Genomic DNA, 19382 nt, shown 5'->3' on the forward strand with positions numbered 1-19382 from the left:
CCAGGGCACTTTTGAGAAATCTTCAATATTGCACTGAAAACCCACTCTCAGCTCTGTGTCCCCCGCGTGCGGGATTCACGGGCACCCTCTCGGAAGCGGCAGGCGGCCCACTCCTCCGCCGGCTCGGCCTTCTTGCCAGGCCAGACCAGCCTTTTAGGGTTAGTGCAGACCTCACCTTTGACCCCCGAGATCGAAGTGGCTGCTACACTGCGGAGTGCAGAGCTACATCTCAGGCCGGAGTTCAATCAGCAAAATATGTCTCTACTCCCAAACCCAGAGAAACCAGTTCCGGTTCGGTTGCCTGAGCCATCTTACCCAATAAACACCTCCACCCTCAACTTTCCCCCCCGCCCTCCACTTCTTCTTTCTTCTTTTGCAGTGAACTGCCCTAGCCACCTCTAAAGGAGGGACCTTGGGTTGTCAGGGGTGCTTCGCTGGGTTGCGATGTGTTGTCCTCCATGAGGAACTCAACGCCAGGTTATCCGACAGGCGCCCTGGCTGGGGAAGGCGGTCACCGATCAGACCTGGCAGGAAAGGGAGGAGGGGAGGGGAGGAGAGGCGAGGGCGAGGGGAGGGGAGGGAAGAGGCTGGGCTGTGATCACCTTCACCTGCCCTGAGCCCGGCCCCCCTGTTCAGCTATCCCTCGACCTTCTGCTGGGGTTAAAGGGGGCGGGGGCGAAAGGGAGGGGGGCACCCCCAGTTACACAAGTGGCCTCCTTCTCGGAGAGAATGAGTTCACCACTTCCCCAGAGGAGCCTCACCATCCATCCCCTCGGTGTAACTGATGAGACAAACCGCAAGGAAAAACTTCTGTAGCCCATATTTATGGTATTAATGAATAGTTAAAAAAAGATTTACACTTCTTATGATCAATATTCTGAGTTATTTCCCTCAAAGTATATAATTACAGTGTCTTCAGAGTTTTCATCATTGTTTGAGGTGGCAAAACCATTTGTAATTTTCATTAGCCAGTAAACATGTAATTAACATTCAGCACTGTGTTTAACTTAATTCCTGTTTAAGACAAGGACAAGAAGCAGCCGAGGAGCGTTAGTTCCATTTGTTAATTCTGACATACATCTTACCATAACAGTTTCCTAAAATAAAAGATCCGTGTTTCCCCCATTATTCTTCTCTTAAAACAAAACAAAACAAAAATCCATTAGTTAAAACTGCATTAAACTGTGAGAGGCAGCATAGTTTATTCTCATTTTTCGCTAGTTACTGTATTCCTGCTTCCTTTATTCATTTTGGGACGTGGATGGAGGGAGGGGGTGAATTAAGCATTCAATATCTGAAGACTTGGAGTAGGGAACCCCTCCCCCCCAAAGAAATAGGTTCCGGCTTCAGGAAAGTTCTAGAAGCAGAACTGGGAGAGGGGGGGCATGAATCTGCAGAGGAGAGGGAAAAATCACTTGGGGGGGTAGTTAAAAGTAGAAAATGAGGATTTCAACGGATTCCTAGGAAAAATGTTGCCCTCCTGTTTCAAGTTCTATCTTTGATCCAGGGTGAGGGGAGCCTGTCTGCCAGTCTGTGAGGCTGCTGCTTTTTTCCCCTCCTCTCCCACCTCTGTTTTTTTTTTTTTCCAACTTGCTTTAGGATTAGTCTCCATCCCTCTCGACCCCAAACAGTGGAATTTGGCTGTGCCTTGGGTCGTCTTTGCTCTGCACTATCGCCTATAGTTGTTGGCGGTTTTCTGCTGAGGCTGAGCCGTTAGCCCCAGCCTCCGACTAAACTCATTAAGTTGGGAGATTTTTTTCAATTGGACGGGTGTTTTTAAAGTCTCCTCTTTCCAGCCCCAAACAAGGTGTAACAACGCACTCTTCCTTCTAAGGAATGAGATGAGAGACAAGGATCACTCCAGACATCTCCTACCTACGGTTTGGGGTTTTTTTTCTTAAAGGCGAGGCTTGCATTCCTCAGCAGCTATGTACAAAGCTCCCTGAAACCTCGTCTCTCTAAAGTTACTGTGCAGGGCTTTCCAAGGCTGAGAGCCTCTGATACATGGGGAAGCACTTCCTTGAGGTGGAAGATCTTTCCCTTCACCTTTCCTCTTTTTCCCTGCAGGCTAGTGCCTACTTTTTATCAGTTTGCACAATCGCTTAGATAAACACCGAGGAGGAGATTCTCTTTAATTATCAAAGACACATCTTTTCAGGGGGCCAACAAAGCGGTTTATTTCACCCGCCAAACTAAAGGAGAGTTATTCCTGTTTAGAAGGAAGATGCAAGCGGTTTGGGACCTTGAACAAGGCAAATATGGTTTTGGTATGTTTACTTACAGTATTTTTTTTTCTCTCTCTCTCTCTCCTTTCTCACTTTTCTCCTTGTGCTATGTGGGGTGGGGGATGACTTGGGGTTTTTCAAAAAAAATCGGATTGCTAACGTGTATGAAATGCCTAGGACTGTGGTTTAAGGGGTTCGGGGAAGGGGAGACAGTCAATTCAATGCATTGCCATATTTTATTACATGTGTGTGGTAGGAGAGGTGGTGGAGGGGGGAAGAGGGGGAATATACAATTGCAAAGCTGCCAAAATATGATTAAACCGAAGCGTAAAGACTGCGGTGCCTCCCATCTCCTCAAACTCATTTCCTTCGCTAGAGCAAACTAAAAGCCAGTCCTTATAAGCTTGTTTTTCCAAGCAACAGACGACTCGGTTTTCTAGCAAAGGAGCTGCTAGGCTCGCACTAAGTGTCAGAATTTACTGTTCGATTTGCCTCGGCGCTGCATTTTGCAACCTTGTGCAACTGACAACCAGCCAGGCAGGGAGGGAGGAAAGCGCTGCCCGGCGCCCTCGGCCGCGGCTCGGGGAGGCGAGCGTTCGGTTAAGCTAGGAGGAGAATCGCGACAAGAAGGGTACTCACCATCGGGCGGGGTGGTGGAGCTGGCGTGCGAATTTCAGGCAAACGTTTACCTTTTTGCTGTCTATTGCAACCGCGTCGGGCTGACTTAAGCAATTCTGTGCTCTATCCAAAACGTTCAAGGAACGGTTCCTCATTTTTAAAAAGCCAGCGAGAGAGACGACAGAGACAGAGAAAGAAAAAGAGAGGAGGGGGTGAGGGGGACGCACATAAACCCAGTTCAGGAAGAAAAAAAAAAAAAATCATCACCTCTCCGCCAGGGAATCGGGAAACGCAGAGGTAGCGAGATCTGAGTCCGGTCCAACCAAGTCAAAGCCAATTAATTTTAAATCCTGAAGAATTATTCAGATTAAAATGTACAGAAGTTTCATTCTGCTATGCCTACGTGAGCTCAAAGTCGTTTCCCTTTAAGAGCTCCTTTCTTTTAAAGTTGAATTTTAGGCAGCGAGGACTCTTACACTAGGGGGCAGACAGATACTGTACTAGCTCCAATCTTAAGCAATTTTTTCCCTCCCAGCATATGCTCTGATTTAGCACTGTAAATTTTTCAGAGGACCCAACTCTGACAGCCCCTGGTGATTTTCAAAGTACCACAAGCCAGTGGTTAAAAATTGCATTGACTTGGAAGTTCAGAGAGACACAATGGAAGCCCCTTTCCCTATTCATGGAGCTCCAGTGTGGTGGAAGAGAAAAACACACACGGACTAGATTGAGGGGAAGGAGGATTTCAATGAATCCTGGTGGACAGAACTGGTTTCTACTGAGTTCAGAGTTGAACTCAGCATTTGCTGGGGTCTGTATTCATATTGTGATTTAATTTGTGGAGAATTACAGCCACTTTCTGCAAGAAAATCATATTCCTGGGTGTTGTTTTTTTTTCCCCCTACAGTTAAATGTTTTTTCAACTTTCTCTGGCCAAATTAAAGCTTGCCATTCTTCTCATTAAAATAAATTTACATCTGCAATAAAAGACTGGACTGGATTTAAAAAAACAACATATTGATATTTATCTTTTAGCCTTAGAGCTGTTTTATTCAAAGAATATGCGCATCTCTGAAGAAGACATTTGAAAACCTGCTCCCCTCTTTTTCATTCTCAGTCTGAAATCTTCTCTCTTCTTCTATACAAGAAAATTAACTGCAATTGATAGTCATTTTTTTCTTTTTGTTTTTTGGGGTTTTAATAGCACCCCCATAACTGAATGAGTCCTAAGATACAGAGTAAAACACCTCTGACTCTCTAGCAGCCCTGGGGTCGTATGCCTAGCAGACTCCAGAGCTGTTGAAGATGGTTGGGAAATCCTTCATTTAAAATCTGAGGCCATCAGAGCGTACTTCAAATACCAAAAATCTCAAAGTGGACAGGGGGGACTCGTGCTCCTCAAAATTTTCCCACTGCATATTTGTAGAAGGTTGTCTTGCCATAGAAGTGCCTGCACCCAAGAGGCGAGTTTAGGTTTCTCTGTAATCAATTATTCTTATCTTCTATTACATTGAGATAAGGATGCCCATTAGATTTTCTATCTCAACCCCAGCCCTACCACATCTTTGCTGAGTTTGCCCCTAATATACTGACATCTGTAGCATTAGGCAATTCCTCCTCGAATCATAGAGACTGAAAAGCAAAAGAAAAAAGACACAACCTTCTCTGAAATGATTTCTTTTCCATCCTTCTTGTCCTCTTTAGGAGAAAATTATATTGTATCTGTAATCAACCTGAAATTTGCTGCCTGGCTTCACTCTCCAGCAATCTCATTACACACCAGGTTCATGATAGTTCAGTGTCCACTGGAGGTTTTAAAAAAAAAACTTCCAAATAATCCCAGCACCTGCAGCTTTAGTGAAATATCTGATTTCAGCGGAGAAAGGGTGAGGGCTAAGAAGGTTTCAAGAATGAAGCAAGGAGAATCTTTCCTGCCCTAAAACCAAGCCCCTCTCCACCTACATCTTCCTTTAGTTCTTACCTCGATTCTGTCGGTGTGTAAAGGGTATTGAATACAAAGTACAATCTACACATGTCAATTATATGTACAATTTATTTTTTTAAATTCTTCATTGCCTCGATTTCTAAAACTATCAAGGATGCTTTCCTTGTGGTCATTAATTTACTCTTTATGTGTGTTCATGTTTCCTGAAGCTCAGCATGCTTTGTATAAAATATCTTAATTGTTCATAAACCTGGTTGGATTACCAGTCCATAGATTCTTCTTGGTGCAAAGAGTGTATGATGGAGTCGCAATTTTGTTCTATAAATGTTGAATAGTCATGATCCTCTAGCTGGTGAAAAGCGAACAGAAAGATTACTGCATTGGAATATAATGTGTTCTGGGGGACAATTCTAGATGTTTGATGTTTAAAATCAAATGCTCCAGAATTCAGAGATACAATCGGCTTGATGTTTTTTTGCACATTGAACAGAATGGCACAGGCAATGAAGTTGTTCTCATTGCAGCGACTCGCTTGAGGTAGAATATGGCTTGTGCAGTGATTCCTGTGAATTGTACTTGGTATTATTGCCAATTTGGGGCAGAATCTCTGTGTGTGTTTTAATGACTGTATGAATGCTTAAAAGGAACTTGAGGAACAATGAAGTCCTACTCAACTGTTCTATGACCTAGGAGCATAGTCGCTGAAGTCTTTGTCTGTGTACATTGACAAATGTGCATCTGATACATGTGCGCTTACATGTGTGTGCAGAGGGTACGCACAGGGGACGCTGGAGCCTGCGTCCACTTGTCCATCAGCCGGCAGAAAGGTCTTTTCACCTCTCCCCACGACTGGGTGTGTGGCAGGACGCTCGCTGGCTTGGGAGTTAGCTGAAACTAACGAGAGAGAATAAAGTTGAAGAAAATTGATTTTAATTGCGTCATGACAATGAGATGAAGTCTACTTCAGCTTCTCAGCATCTGAGATTCTTTATTTGAGCAATTAAAATGTCAGGCCACATACCTGTGAAATGCTAACCCTACATGGACAAAAAAAAGGGAGGGGGGCACTGAACGGCTCTTTTTCTTTAAAAAAGAAAGAAAGAAAAAAACCCACCTAACCAAGCAAGTGATCAGACTTGAGTAAGGGAAGGGTCTACCATGCACCCGGATTTGACCAAATGGTTCGTTTGGAAAATGCCTGCCAGCTGGGCTCTAGGTACCTTCCCATCCTCACCCACTACCCCTCTGCAAAGAAACTGGGCAACTTTTCTCTTTCTCTGGCACCGCGGGCACCAAGATGCGCCGGGAGTCCCGGGTGGTGCGCGAGCTGCGGATCCGGTGGCATTGCCAAGTTGCGAGAATCGAAGTCCCCGATTCCATCCAAAGCTTCTCGCGGAGCCTTTAAGAGGCGTCGTTCCGCGCGCGCCGCGCTCCTCTCCCCGCCGGGGCGGAAACCTCGGGTGCGGGGTGCGCAGAGCGCGGTGGCCGCGCGCCCGGGGACGGCGCGGGCCCATCCCCCGCCTGGCTGCGGCGGGGGCACCGCTGCCCCCGCCCCGCCCCCTCCCCTCGCCCCCCCTCCCCTCGCCCCTCGCCCCCCGCCCCCCGCGCGCCCCGGCCGCGACGCCGCTCGCGCTAGGACCGGGCTGCGCCCGTGGCCGCCATGGCGGGGCCGCCGCGCTCCGGCCAATGACGGCGAGGGGGCGGCGCGCGCGCGCCTGGCCAGGCCAACCCCGGCGGCTGCCTTATAAGGCGCGCCGTCGCCATGGCAACGTGCGCTAAGTTGCAGCAGTCGTGTCAAAGTTCACTATATAGAGAGCTCAGTGAGCTGATCGCGGAGAAGCCACTTCTGCCAGCCCCGGCGCCTATAAATCGCATTCCCTCCCGCGCCCCCCTTTTTAGCATATTTGATCACTTTGATTCTCTGTTCTTTTCTCTCCGCGGTGTGTGTGTGCGTGCGCGCGTGTGTGTTTTCTCGTCCTCCTCCTCCTCTCCCCGAGTTGCCTTCTCTCTCCGGGTGCCGTGCTGCCTTTTTTCCCCTCTTTCATTCTTTCTCTCCCTCTTTTTCTCCCCCCTCTGCGCACGAAGGATGTGCTTCTAGGTGGTGATCTGCCCTCCTCTCTCTCTTTTATCATTTCTCCCCCGCCGCCGGCGAGTTGACTCTTTCCCTATGTGTGTGAGGCGGCTCCGGCGGCAGCAGCAGCGGCTCCGGCGGCGGCAGCAGCGGCAGCAGCGGCAGAGGCTTCAGCGGCGGCGGCGGCGCTAGACGCGGCGGCTCCGGGCCCGACCCGGCGGCTTCGGCGGCGGCGGCGGCGGCGGCTCCGGCTCCGGCTCCGGCGGCGGCGGCGGCCCAGGCGGCCCGCAGGGAGCAGCGAGCGGCCTCTATCCGGCGAAAGCGGGCGGCGGCGGCCGGAGCGAGCGAGGCGCGCGCCGGGGCGCCCGGGGCAGGCGGCGGCGGCGGCCCAGCGCCAGGACGACGCCGCGCAGCGCCCGACGCGGACCACTTTCATGCTGATTCCCCCGGACCCGGGCAGCGCTCCGGCCACTCCGCGGGCCGCCGGCCTCCGCCCCGGCCTGCCTGGCTCTCTGGGCGCGCCCGAGACCGGCGCCTCTGCTCTCCGAGTCCTCCCGATTTCGATGGCTTTCCTGAATGGCTGACTGTGGGCTGCCCTGGACTTGGCCCCCGGACAGTCGCCTCTCCTCCTCTTCCTCCTCCTCCTCCTGCAACTCCTCGGCTACACACCAGCTCTGAGAGCGAGAGAGTGAACGAGAGAGGGAGGGAGAGAGTGAGAGCGAGGAAGATCTTTGGAGAGATTTTTTTTTTTTTTTTGCCTCCTACTTCTGTCTTGAAGCCAGACAATCGACTTGCAGCTCTCCCTCCCCTCCCTCTCTCTCTCTCTCTCTCTCTCTCCACGTTCTGCTCCCACTTGCTCTCCCCCGGCCCCATCCCCTCCCCTCCCCTCCCCGGCGGAAAGCCCCCCGAAAGCAACAAAGCTGAGCCGAGAGAAACAAACAAAACAAACACACCGGGCCAGACGAGCCATCGACAAAACTTTGCAAAAGCAGAAACAAAAAAGGAAAAACTAACCAACCTCAACCAACCAGCCCCCCCGAGCCACCCGGGGCGCCCTCCCGCGCCCTCTCGCACCCTTTGCACACACAAAAGGCGGCGCGCCGGAGCCCGATACCCGGGAGCCCGCCGCCGCCCGCAGCCAGGGGAGCAGGAAGTCCGGACGCGGCCCCCATAGATATGGCAATGGTAGTCAGCACGTGGCGCGACCCCCAGGACGAGGTGCCCGGCTCTCAGGGCAGCCAGGCCTCGCAGGCGCCGCCCGTGCCCGGCCCGCCGCCCGGCGCCCCGCACACGCCACAGACGCCCGGCCAAGGGGGCCCGGCCAGCACGCCGGCCCAGACGGCAGCCGGCGGCCAGGGCGGCCCTGGAGGGCCGGGCGGCGACAAGCAGCAGCAGCAGCAGCACATCGAGTGCGTGGTGTGCGGGGACAAGTCGAGCGGCAAGCACTACGGCCAGTTCACGTGCGAAGGCTGCAAGAGCTTCTTCAAGCGCAGCGTGCGGAGGAACCTGAGCTACACGTGCCGCGCCAACCGGAACTGTCCCATCGACCAGCACCACCGCAACCAATGCCAGTACTGCCGCCTCAAAAAGTGCCTCAAAGTGGGCATGAGACGGGAAGGTATCGGCCTCTCATTTCTCCTTCCCTCGCCCGGGGTCCCGGGGCCCTGGGTGCGTTTGGCTAGCCTGCTCTGGGTAAGGACACAGACGCCCCAAGCTCTTCTCTTCGTATTGCAGCTGAAAGGGGTTTTTAAACTAGAAGCAAGTTCTGCAGTGGAACCCAGACCCCCCCAAATCCGCATGCTTTGTGGCCGACTGATTTCCTCAACTCTCTCTTCGGGCTGTTTTCATTTCCTTTGCATTGACGGCCAGTTCATTCGAGTTCGCCTTTCTGCAAGGGATGGGGAGGTGGTGGAGGTGCTGGTGGTGGTGGTGGTGGTGGTTTTAAAGCCTGGTTTACTTCTCCTTCCTCTCCGTTTCTCTCTCTCTCTCTCCTTGTTTTCCCTGCATGTTCAACATATGTCCCTCCTCCCCACCCCTCTCCCCAGCCCCCACCCTCTCAAAAAAAAATCAACCTGAGATTGTACTTTTTGTACAGGAGGTTCAAATTACAAATGGCAATTTTATGCACTTCGCCGTATTAACGCTGCCGCCCGGGCAGCGCTCATGTGACCCTCCGTGGATTAACATTCGGCTAAAAAAAAAAATACCTCTGTTTTCTTTTTTCCTTTCACTTTTGCAAGGAGGAGAGCACGATAGGGAGTAGGAGAAGGGTGGGCGAGGGGCCTGGGGCGGCTGCTTTCGCTCTGCGCGAGTTGGGTCTTTGTGATATGAAATTCGCCGAGCGCCGCGAGCCCTGCTCGGCCAATGGCGCGCTCGGCGCCGGGCGCGGGCTCCGGATTGCGGCGAGCGAATGCCCGGGTTTCTTTGTGTTTCTGCGAGAGCGACTCTCCCCGTCCGGCGTCAGATAACCGCTCGTGCCCGAGCCTGGCCGGCCCTCTCCGGCCCTCCCGGGCGGCGCCGGCGCCGGCCGCCCGCTCCCCGCCTCTCGCCCGGCTTCCTCTCGCCTCGGCCGGCCTGTCTCTCCGCCCTCTCCCTTCCTGCGAGCACGCCGAGTCGGCTGCCGCCAGACCTGGGCTCCCGGCTCGCCTCTCGCCAGGGGTGGCCCGCGGGGCCGGGGCTGCGTGCTTGGGGGCGGGGTGGGGGGGTATGGAGAACGGTGCTGGGGTGGACACAGGCCGTCCGGGGTGAAGCTCCTCGGTGTCTTTTGCAAAAGCGTCTCCCCCTCCCCCCAGCCTCGGCCCCCCCACCCCCTCCCCGCGCTCCCTCTCCTCCAATCAATAAAAAATATATATATATCAGCCGTTCAGCAGTAAAAGAAGAAAGATGCCCCCCACAATGCTCCATCCCTCCCACCGTGCCAGGGACCCCGAGGCAAAGTGGTCCATGCTGGGTGCTCGGCCTCCCGGCCCGGAGCGGGCCTCCGAGGCCAGTGGGCCGCCCTGATCGCCGGAGCTGGCCTGGGTGGTGGTCGGAGGAGAGGGCGGCCGGGCTACCGGCGCCCCTCGGGTCGGTGGCCCTGGCGCGGGTGAGAGAGGGGCAGGCCTGCGGGTTCCTGCGCCGCGCGGAGTCGGGGTCGGGGGTTTGGGGGGGCGGGGGGCGGGCTTGGGGCCGACCCTGCCGGGCGAGCAGGGGGGACGAGGCTGGGCATTAACGGCGGAGTGTCTCTTTTCCTCCCCGCAGCCGTGCAGAGGGGCAGGATGCCGCCCACCCAGCCGAGCCACGGGCAGTTCGCGCTGACCAACGGGGACCCCCTCAACTGCCACTCCTACCTGTCCGGATATATTTCCCTGCTGCTGCGCGCGGAGCCCTACCCCACGTCGCGCTTCGGCAGCCAGTGCATGCAGCCCAACAACATCATGGGCATCGAGAACATTTGCGAACTGGCCGCGCGGATGCTCTTCAGCGCCGTCGAGTGGGCCCGGAACATCCCCTTCTTCCCCGACCTGCAGATCACCGACCAGGTGGCCCTGCTCCGCCTCACCTGGAGCGAGCTGTTCGTTCTGAACGCGGCCCAGTGCTCCATGCCCCTCCACGTCGCCCCGCTCCTGGCCGCCGCCGGCCTCCACGCCTCGCCCATGTCCGCCGACCGAGTGGTCGCCTTTATGGACCACATACGGATCTTCCAAGAGCAAGTGGAGAAGCTAAAAGCGCTGCACGTCGACTCCGCCGAGTACAGCTGCCTCAAGGCCATAGTCCTGTTCACCTCAGGTAGGAAGGAGCCCTGCTCTCTCGGGCCTCCGGGCTCCTAGCTCAGAGTTAGGGCCTAAAACTCTTGGGAGCCCCCAGAGCCGGCGCAGGCCACACTGCCGAGTGAAACTTGGAATGGGAACTCTGCCTAGCGGTGGGGCCCTGGCAGGCCTGTTCTGGGGAGAGGAGAGGAAAGCTGGGCCACGGGAAGGATGCTTCAGACTGTTGACTCTCTCAAAATGGGCCATGGGGAAGCCTCGCAGGCCTGTTGCCCTTCCAGCAGACTAGGATGCACACTCCTGTTCCCTGCCTCACCTCAGGCACTCTGGGCCAGCTGAGCAGGAATCTCCTCTACCCCCATGGCTCTCCCTGTCACCCGGGCTGAGCCTCTGGGAGATGCCTGTAGGCACTGGAACAGTCCTGGTATCAGCCCCTCAGGGAAAGGTTTGCCCCTGGCGGGAGGGGGAAAAGTTTGCCTGCTAACTCAGTGTGAGTTGGAGCTCCAGGTCCGGCCAACCTGAGGACAGCAATTTTCAAAAGCATATTTTTTATTAAAACAATGCAGACTGTCCAGGGAGGAGGAAGAGCTGTCAGGAAGGGGCAGAAGGAAGAAAGGGGCCATCAACACTCTTCAGAATGTCTGCAGGGGGTTTAAGACTCAGGCCTGTCACTTCCCCTGCCCAGGCAAACACTTGAGGCAATTTTTAAACAACCCAAAGTGTGTGCCAACTTGGGCTGGATATGAATGTTGCCAGAGATATAAAACCATCACTGACTGCATTATGAAATCTAATTAGTTTGCAGGTAGTTTAACCTGTGTGAGTAATAGATCTAATATTAATTAACTCTGGAGGTCAAATGATCATGGAAGGTGTCTGGCTTACCACTTTGGGCCACACCTGAGCCTTTTGGCTGGCCCCCCTGGCTGAGTTCAGCAGAGCCCAGGTGGGTGGAAATCACCCCTTCCACATGCTTGTTCCGAGTTGTCAGCTGACCCCCTTTGTCACGGCTGAGAGGGGAAGGGGGCTCCCAGTTCAAGATAACAAAATTTGGACCTGTGTAGGGCTTGGAACCAAGTCACCCACTGCAGGTTTTGCAGCTTGTAATCAGGACACCAGGAGAGCTGAGGAGTTCCTGTAGCAGACAAAAAGATCCACAGTCTCTTCCTTATTGTTCCAAGGAAATCTGGGGACCCACGTCTTGAGCTGAGTCTGTCGTAGGTTCTGAGTCCTTAACCCACTTTCTCTTATATATTGCTGCTTTTTGTATAAAATCCATCCCTTCCACCACCACCCCCAAATTCTGCCTTTGAAAGTCCTTAGGTAATCAATTAAAGGGCAGTGTCTGGGCAAGGAAGGGCTGTATGCAGAGGCTTGGATCTGGATTATTTTTCCCGGGGGACCTGTCACAACTAGAACGGCTGCCTGATGCAAATGTACAGACAGGATCGTCCCCTAACCCAGAGTCACCTTCAACCCTTCCTGCAACCCAACACCCAGCCCATGTTCCCAGCCCATCCGGGCGGTGGTTCCTTTCTTGAGCTCATTGTTAGCTCTTAGACTTACCTTAGTCTTCCAAGGAAAGAAATGCCTGATACTCTTGTAACAGTTTAATTTATTAGTGTTTGTAAAATGTAGAGGCCTGTGTGGAGAATGCAGATCGCCTCACAAAGAGATAAAGGTCCCTGTTATCTGATTCTGAGAGACAGTACGCTTGCGGAGAGAAGGAGTCCAATGCAAACAGATCTTTTAATTTCTGATCACAGACACCTATGCATCCTGTAGACATGCAGAGCCCTAGATCCACACATGAGGAGGTTGTATGTGTGTTCTGGTTCTTGGGGTGGGTGCAGTGGCGGCTTTTTTTGAATATCTGCTTTAAGGATTGACAATATGCATGTGTTAGCCCCAGTCTTGCCTGAGGAGCCCCCAAAGGTCAGGTCACAACCTGCACCGCCTTCACTGAGAAGACTCTCATTTCAAAGGCACTTATTGTATTTTCACATATCCGAAAAAGAAACGTGTTTTCCTGAAGATAACGGGGAGGGGGTTTCTTCTCGGAGGGACCTGGGTTTACAAAAAAAAAAAAAATCAGGGGGGTGGGTAGGAGAAAAAGGGAGAGAGAAGAAAAGGAGGGAAAAGAAACAGCTCAAATGAACAGAGAGATCACAGTTTGCATGGCTGCCCTTCAATAGGCTAAACTGACAAGATCAGTTTTAAAGGGCCACTTAAATCAGTTTCAAAGACTGGAGAAAAATGAGTCGCCCTCTTTGGGGAGAATCTGAGGCTGGGTCGTGGGCGCCATTACCAGGGGCTGGGCCAGGTTGTTGCCCACCCCCCCCACACACCATATAATTATAAGCCAAACTATTATTTACAGAGGAGGAGGGGCGGAGCACTGGTAGTTTTGGTTTCATCTGTTTATCAGTCTGTTTACTGACCTGAGCTAGATTCGCCCAGTGCACTTTGCTTGGGCCTCCCGGTCAGCAAGCTTGAGGACTGGGACCTAGAAAGCCTGCAATACACTGAGTTGTGTTCTGTTTTAAAGCTAATATCCCAGGACTGTCTCACGCGGTTCCCCCTTCCCCAGCCCCCAGGTTTTCAGTCCGTAGGCATTTGCTCCAGCTCCAGTTGGGGCAGTTTGACAGAGCACTGTACACACACTTCATGTGACCCATTTCAAACCTCTTAATCTGATGACTGAATTCTTCGTCGTCTTCTTCTTCTTTTTTTTTTTAAACTTTCTTCCAGATGCCTGTGGTCTCTCTGATGTAGCCCATGTGGAAAGCTTGCAGGAAAAGTCCCAGTGTGCTTTGGAAGAATACGTTAGGAGCCAGTACCCCAACCAACCAACACGATTCGGAAAGCTTTTGCTTCGCCTCCCTTCTCTCCGCACGGTCTCCTCCTCAGTCATAGAGCAATTGTTTTTCGTCCGTTTGGTAGGTAAAACCCCCATCGAAACCCTCATCCGGGATATGTTACTGTCTGGCAGCAGTTTTAACTGGCCGTATATGGCAATTCAATAAATAAATCAATCAAAATAAGAAGGGGGAGTGAAACAGAGAGAAAGAAAAGGCAAAAGACTGGTTTGTTTGCTTAAATTCCTTCTGTTAAGAAAGGATATAAAAGGATGTTACAAGTTTGCTAAAAGAAGAGAGGGGAAGAATTTAATGGACTGTGAATTTCCAAAAAAAAAAAAGACTGTTGAATGAACTTTTACAGAATGCATTAAAAAAAAAAAAAACTCCTGTGTCGGTCAGAACAACTTGCTACTTATCATTTTTGTATAAAAAGGAAATTAGTCTTTTTTCTTTTTTTGGTAAATTTTGGAAAAATATTGCTAAAAGTGCATTTAAGGAGATTGGGAGAAAATTAGCAGAATGGAGAAAGTAAGTCTTTTTTTTTTTCCAAATTATTAATTGTCCTGTGTCTATGTACCTCTAGCTGTTCTTTTTTGTACTTTTCTGGTTCCAAACCAGTTTATTCTGTGGTTCTATAATAAGTTTTGATATAATCTTGGCTTCTTAAAAACTGTGTATCCTTAAAATATATGTTCTGCAAGAATTAAAACTGAGTCCATGAAAATATCATAGGAAGACATATAACTTTTAAAAGGCAACTCAAAGATGATGGAAACGCACTTACAAGGGGTGACCAAAAATTTTAGATGAAGTTGAGCACTCTAATTTGAGAACTGGAGGAACCACATACAACACTTAAAAACTTCCCCTACCCTGGCCCACCCCCCCAAAACACACCATGACAAACCTAGCTTTTTAAAAATATTTTAAGAAAGAGAATGAACTGTGGAATTTATTGGCAGCCAAGGAATGTGTCCAAGACACATGCTGAGGTTTTGAATAAAAAGTGAACTTTTGTAATTTGAATTGGGTCCCGCTTAGTTCTTGAATTGTTATGAAAATCCTATATCTGTTTGTATATTTGCAAACCCTTTGTATTATAATTGTTGATATTTTCCCTTTTTAAAAAATACCATTGAAATCAGCATGACAAAATAACACTGTTGGCACTTATAGGTAACGTGATTGATTCAGTATCTTAGAGTTTACAGTTTGTGTTTTAAAAAAAAACTGAAGGTTTTTTTTTTTTAAGTGCAACATTTCTGTATACTGTAAAAGTTATAATAACTGAACTGTTTGGTCGAGTCTTTGTGTGTTATATTCCAAGGAAATTGAAAGTATTCAGAAATTAAAATATTATTTGATATCTGAAACCTGTTTGGCTGTCCCCACTGTCTTTCCATGGAGAAGCCCCTGTGAGCTAGCTCTCTCTGAGCTGGGCCAGGGGCTCGCTCTATTTGTTCACTTCCCTCAGCCAGTTTGTTCAAAGGTAGACTAGTGTATTTGCCTGTTTAATTTGGGTGCGATGGGGTGGGGGGAACTGAAGTTAATGGTTTATCTATGGTTTAGGAAGTGCCATACTGATATAGTAAACCACCCCCATTCACCTAATCCTTCTTTTAATTAAAAATGGATTTTCCAGGAAAAAAAAAAAAAGGCCCTTATATTTGTCACACTTAAGTGCCTGCTTAGGGAAGGTATTGTGAAAAGTATTAGGAATCTTGAGATCAGTATCTATTTTATGATCAGGAAAAAATACTGTTTTGTACATTTCTGACAGTTACGCAGAAGATGGTTCAAGCAAGCTAATCCAGCCTTGTCAATAGAAGGCAGTTGTTTGCAATGAGTTTTTCCTTAAGTAGGTGTGATTTTTAAAAATATTCTGTGGTTCTCATCTAGGGTGGTTGTTGAGAGGATTTCAAATTCAGTGATGTAGCTTAGAGTGGCTGAAGGGTTTATTTTTAATGTATATATGATAACTTGCAGTTGGCCTGCCTTCCCCTCCCCCCTGTACGTTCCTTCTGTGAGAGCATGACCACAGGTCAAGGGAATCTTTTCCATTGGAGTTCTGTACATAAAAACACAGCGACATTCTGACATTTCAGATTGTGTAGATACAATCTGTACTACTCTTGGGATACTTTGTCCTTAAAAGCCAAATTAAGAAAAAGAAGAGAAAGAAAGAAAAAGAGAAAGAAAGAAGGAAACTTTATAGGGTGTGTGGATTTGGAAGTATTAACTATTTTGTTTTGGAGGTTTGTTGTTGTTGTTTTTTTCTTTTCCCTCTTTTCTCTTTTCCTGGTTTGAAGGAAGCTCAGTGTGTGGGAGCTTGCAATTTTTGTTCTTACTGAGGCTTTGCAGCACCCACACCACCATCATACATCACTGTGTTGTGGTTTGATTTTAAAAGGGGGTGGTGGGTAAGGGGATGTGAAAGAAAAGGGATCATTTTGTAAAGTGTATTAAACTTTGATACTCAGTTCCAGTCAATACATGTAGACCAGAAAAATCTGTCTGACGTGTGCATCTGAGCAGAGTTCTCCATCTGACCCTCAGCTTCTTTCTGTAGATATATACATACATAAATCTAAGTATGTTCTATGACAGAACATTGCTGACCTCTAGATTGAGGTTTCCTAGGTGGTTGTTTATTTTCTCCTCTTGCAAGTGCTATCCATGTGAGTGTGTGAAGTTTTCTCTAATAAGTAAAACACAGGCCCTTTGCCTTGTTTGTTTTGTGTTAGTTTATTGTAAACAGCCATTTGTTGTAAATTATTATTGGCATTAAATTATAATTTATGATTTTCAAAGCAAAAGACAGTCCCTGTTTTATTCTGCCTTAAGCATGTGTTCTAGACATTGGAAATCTCTCTCTCACTCTCTCTAAGTTTCAGCAATGTAGCTTGGGATCTGCGAGGCAGAAAAACCAGGACCCAAAATTTTTCAAACGGGTAAAACAAAACCCCTTGTATATGTTTAGAGTGGCCGGAGGAGGATCTGTTTAGAGTCTTGAGTTTGGTTTAAGTTTATAGCATTTAAAGAAAGTTTTTCTTTTCACGCTGAGTTAGAACAAAAGATCTTTGCTGCGACTGAATTGGACAAAAGACTAGGGCTGGGACCCAGCGAGTGCGTTCTGTGTGAAATTGACGAGATCTTTTTTAAAAAGCTGCTAAACATGGCGACTCTTTCCCTTTAAGTGTCTCTTTTTCCTTGCTTCCCCCCACCCCTCCCCACATCTGATCTGAGCTCGCTTTATTTCTTTTCCCAACCCCGCTGCCCCTCCTCCTGTTGGTGCTCGGGGGTGGGGGGTGTGTGAGAGAACCCAGTTAGACGCGAAAGGCAACAATGGTCCGAGGAGAGAGAGAGAGAGAAAGGGGCGACCGCTGCTTCTCGCCACTTTCAAACAAACCCGGGGGCAGACCGAGCTGGGGAGGGGAGTGGTGATGGTGTGGAGGGGGGTGGGTTGCGGAATCCTAGCCCGTGCGCTCGGCTCGCGGTCGCCCGGCCTCGGCCCTTCAGCAGCGAGTTCTCGCCGGGGGCCGGGGCTCAAAGTTCGCAGGCGGCGCCCGGGGCCGGCCCCGCGGAGACGGGATGCCGGGGCGAGCATCCGGCCGGCCGCGGGGCCGGGGGCCAGGAGCAGCCGCAGGAGAGGTGCCCCCGGCTCCCGCCCCCCGCCGACGCGCGGCGGGGCCCCGTCAGCGCCCCCCGGAAGGCCCGGGGTGCCGGGCGCGCCGGGCCGCCCTCCCGGGACGCGCGTGAGGCGGCGGGCGGCGCGCGGGGGGCGCGCGCGCGTGCGAAACTCGGCCGCGAAGCCCCGCTCCTGACTGGGTCCTGTGAGCGGAGCCAACATGGCGTCTCCCAGCGCGCCGCGAGCGCCGGGCTGCCAGGAGCGGCGGGGCCGGCTAATGGGAAACACATTGGGTATCCGAAAGGGGGGAAAAAAAAAAACCAAAACGGGGGCGGGGGGGCGGCTAAAGGCTGTTCCGTCTGCAGGCAGATAACCCTCTTTTCAAACTCTCCCCGGCGAGTGAGTGCGGGCCTCGCTTGTGCCTGTAGTTAGAGCGGCAGAACTGCGAGGGGACACGCTGGTGACGCGGTGGCCCCCTTCTCCGTCCGCCCCCCGCCCCTTATGACCGGGAGAGGTTATTCCAGGTCTGCCCCCTCGGCAAGAACCGACTGAGAGAAAGTCTGCATCCGCAACCGCTGATCTTAAATGAGTGGTGGAGGGGGAGGGGGCGAGGCCATAGGAACAGACCTCGGTCAGTCGTCGCGCTCGTTAATGTAGGAGCTGCAGCTGGGGGGTCGTCCCGCGACCCCCTCTGAGTTGGGGTGGGGGGGCGGGATGGTGGAGTGTGGAGACTAGTCGGCCATCCCCCGCAGGACGTGGGCACAGCTAACTTGCTGCTTCCGTGGCAAACTTGGAGGAAAGGGGGCTTTCCGGGAGGAGGGCTGACTGGGGGCGCGCAGGGGCCGAGGGCGGGCTCCGGGCGCGGGGTGGAGGGGGCGCGGTTCGCAGGCCCTAGAAACGCCCGAGCCGACGTGGACGGCGCCCCGGACAGGAGCGCTTCTGCAGTAGGGGGGGAATCTCCTTTATCGAACAGGTTTGAGAGCAGGGGAGGTCGGTCGTGGGACAGATCCGGCCGCCCATAGAGGGTCTCCTGAGGGCCTCTGTAAGAGACTGTGGTTTGGGCCCGGGCTGAGCTCTCCGCCGCCGGGGGTATCGCCGCTTAACGTCCAACTGCAGCTCCAGCCCAGGCCTGGAGACCCTTACCCTCAGCCTCCTGGGAGGGGAGCGAGGTTACTCTCTGAATTCCGGGCCTCGTCAAGATTTATTGAAGTTAGGTTTAAAAAACGTGCTTCAGATGATTTTTTCCCATTTTCTCAGATTTCAAAGGCTCCCTGCAGTGCGGCTGCCTAATTAATGGTGAAATTCAACTAAATCTAATTATGCAGTAATTTTAAAGCAGTTAGTGCTGGGCGTTGGTTTGTAATAGGACCCCAGTTTTTTAAAGTTTGCTTACTGTGTTGGTTTAGGAGAAAGCTATCTTTTGTATGGCAGAGAAAGAGGGGGAAATAGTTTTCCTGCGTGAAGGCCTGAGACCGCCCCCCCAGCCCCTCCATTTCCATCCCCACTTCTATCTATCTCCCTGCCTTTCTCGCTCTCTCTTTTTCCTTCTACCAAGCTCAAGCTGACAGACTGAGCGAGGTGCTAACCCAGCCAGGAGACCCGGATTCATAGCCAAAGGGGAAAGGCAGAATTTTTCACAAGGAGACACAAAGGGACCTGGTATCTGCCCTCCTGGACGCATCTGTAAATGCCCGAAAACAGGGAAGGGACTCGCATCTCCTCTAATAGAGAACAGATTTCCTCTCTTTAACATCCATTGTCATTAAGGGGAAAAGCTGACTCTTGGAGTTATAAATCTTATCGTCCTTCTGATAACAGACTTGTAATAAGTTAGCGTCTTATTCAAAGTGAATTGTAAAACTGCCTCATTTAATATGGCATCTGTGTCATTAAAACTTTTCCATTTGTTTTCCCCCTTGCGTCTTGCAGGCCTGGCATTCGGGCAAGCCCCGAGGTGCCTAGTGGGCCTCTGGGGTTGGACCAAGAGGGAAAGAGGTGTGAGAGATGGGCTGCCTGGTTTAGCCTCTGGATCTCAGTCTGGGGGTGAGAGACCCCTGAGGCAGAGAGGACCTGGGTGGGGGGGTTGCTGTGTCCCCCTTTCCCATTCCCCAGAGCGGCCCCCTCGAAATGACGTTCCTTGAAAGAAACATGCTTGTGATTAGCTAAGCAAACACATCTGCTTTCGGAGTTGGGCCTTCGTTAATTAGCTGAACAAAGGGCCGTTTTGCTTTTTACCTTTTGCTGGGGGAGAGTGTGTTATTTCAGGAGTGTCGCGGGCCCTCCTCTTT

General features: G+C 51.3%; 1 protein-coding gene and 2 long non-coding RNA genes across 9 annotated transcripts in view; 1 reads left to right on the forward strand and 2 right to left on the reverse strand.

The window, feature by feature from the left end:
- Positions 1–3287, reverse strand: part of LOC145528367 (uncharacterized) — a 55966-nt gene extending 52679 nt beyond the window's left edge. Inside the window, exons 1-2 of the long non-coding RNA XR_014070343.1 lie at positions 3111–3287; positions 2865–2993 (exon numbers count right to left, since the gene is read on the reverse strand). This is a non-coding gene — a long non-coding RNA (uncharacterized LOC145528367). The remainder of the gene's footprint in view (positions 1–2864; positions 2994–3110) is intronic.
- On the forward strand, positions 1990–14839 carry NR2F2 (nuclear receptor subfamily 2 group F member 2). 7 transcript variants are annotated; one of them, XM_081546681.1, is made up of 4 exons: positions 6718–7002; positions 8249–8477; positions 10100–10627; positions 13357–14839. In XM_081546681.1, the coding sequence occupies exons 2-4, from the start codon at positions 8465–8467 to the stop codon at positions 13629–13631; spliced, it is 816 nt and encodes a 271-aa protein (XP_081402807.1). In that variant the 5' UTR covers positions 6718–7002; positions 8249–8464; the 3' UTR covers positions 13632–14839. The 7 variants fall into 7 exon arrangements, with proteins under 7 accessions (XP_081402805.1, XP_081402802.1, XP_081402807.1 ...); XM_081546677.1 differs by lacking the exon at positions 6718–7002 and adding an exon at positions 7949–8077 and having other exon boundaries at positions 8198–8477; XM_081546679.1 differs by lacking the exons at positions 6718–7002; positions 8249–8477 and adding an exon at positions 1990–2267.
- Positions 13670–15666, reverse strand: LOC145528368 (uncharacterized). Its single transcript, XR_014070344.1, has 2 exons — positions 15074–15666; positions 13670–14973 (listed from the first exon to the last, which is right to left on the reverse strand). It is a non-coding gene; the product is annotated as an uncharacterized LOC145528368 (long non-coding RNA).
- Between the last annotated feature and the right edge of the window lie 3716 nt (positions 15667–19382).

The sequence above is a fragment of the Giraffa tippelskirchi genome, chromosome 12 (assembly GCF_054371585.1).
Source record: "Giraffa tippelskirchi isolate mGirTip1 chromosome 12, T2T-mGirTip1v1.2.pri, whole genome shotgun sequence".
Lineage (NCBI taxonomy): Eukaryota > Metazoa > Chordata > Mammalia > Artiodactyla > Giraffidae > Giraffa > Giraffa tippelskirchi.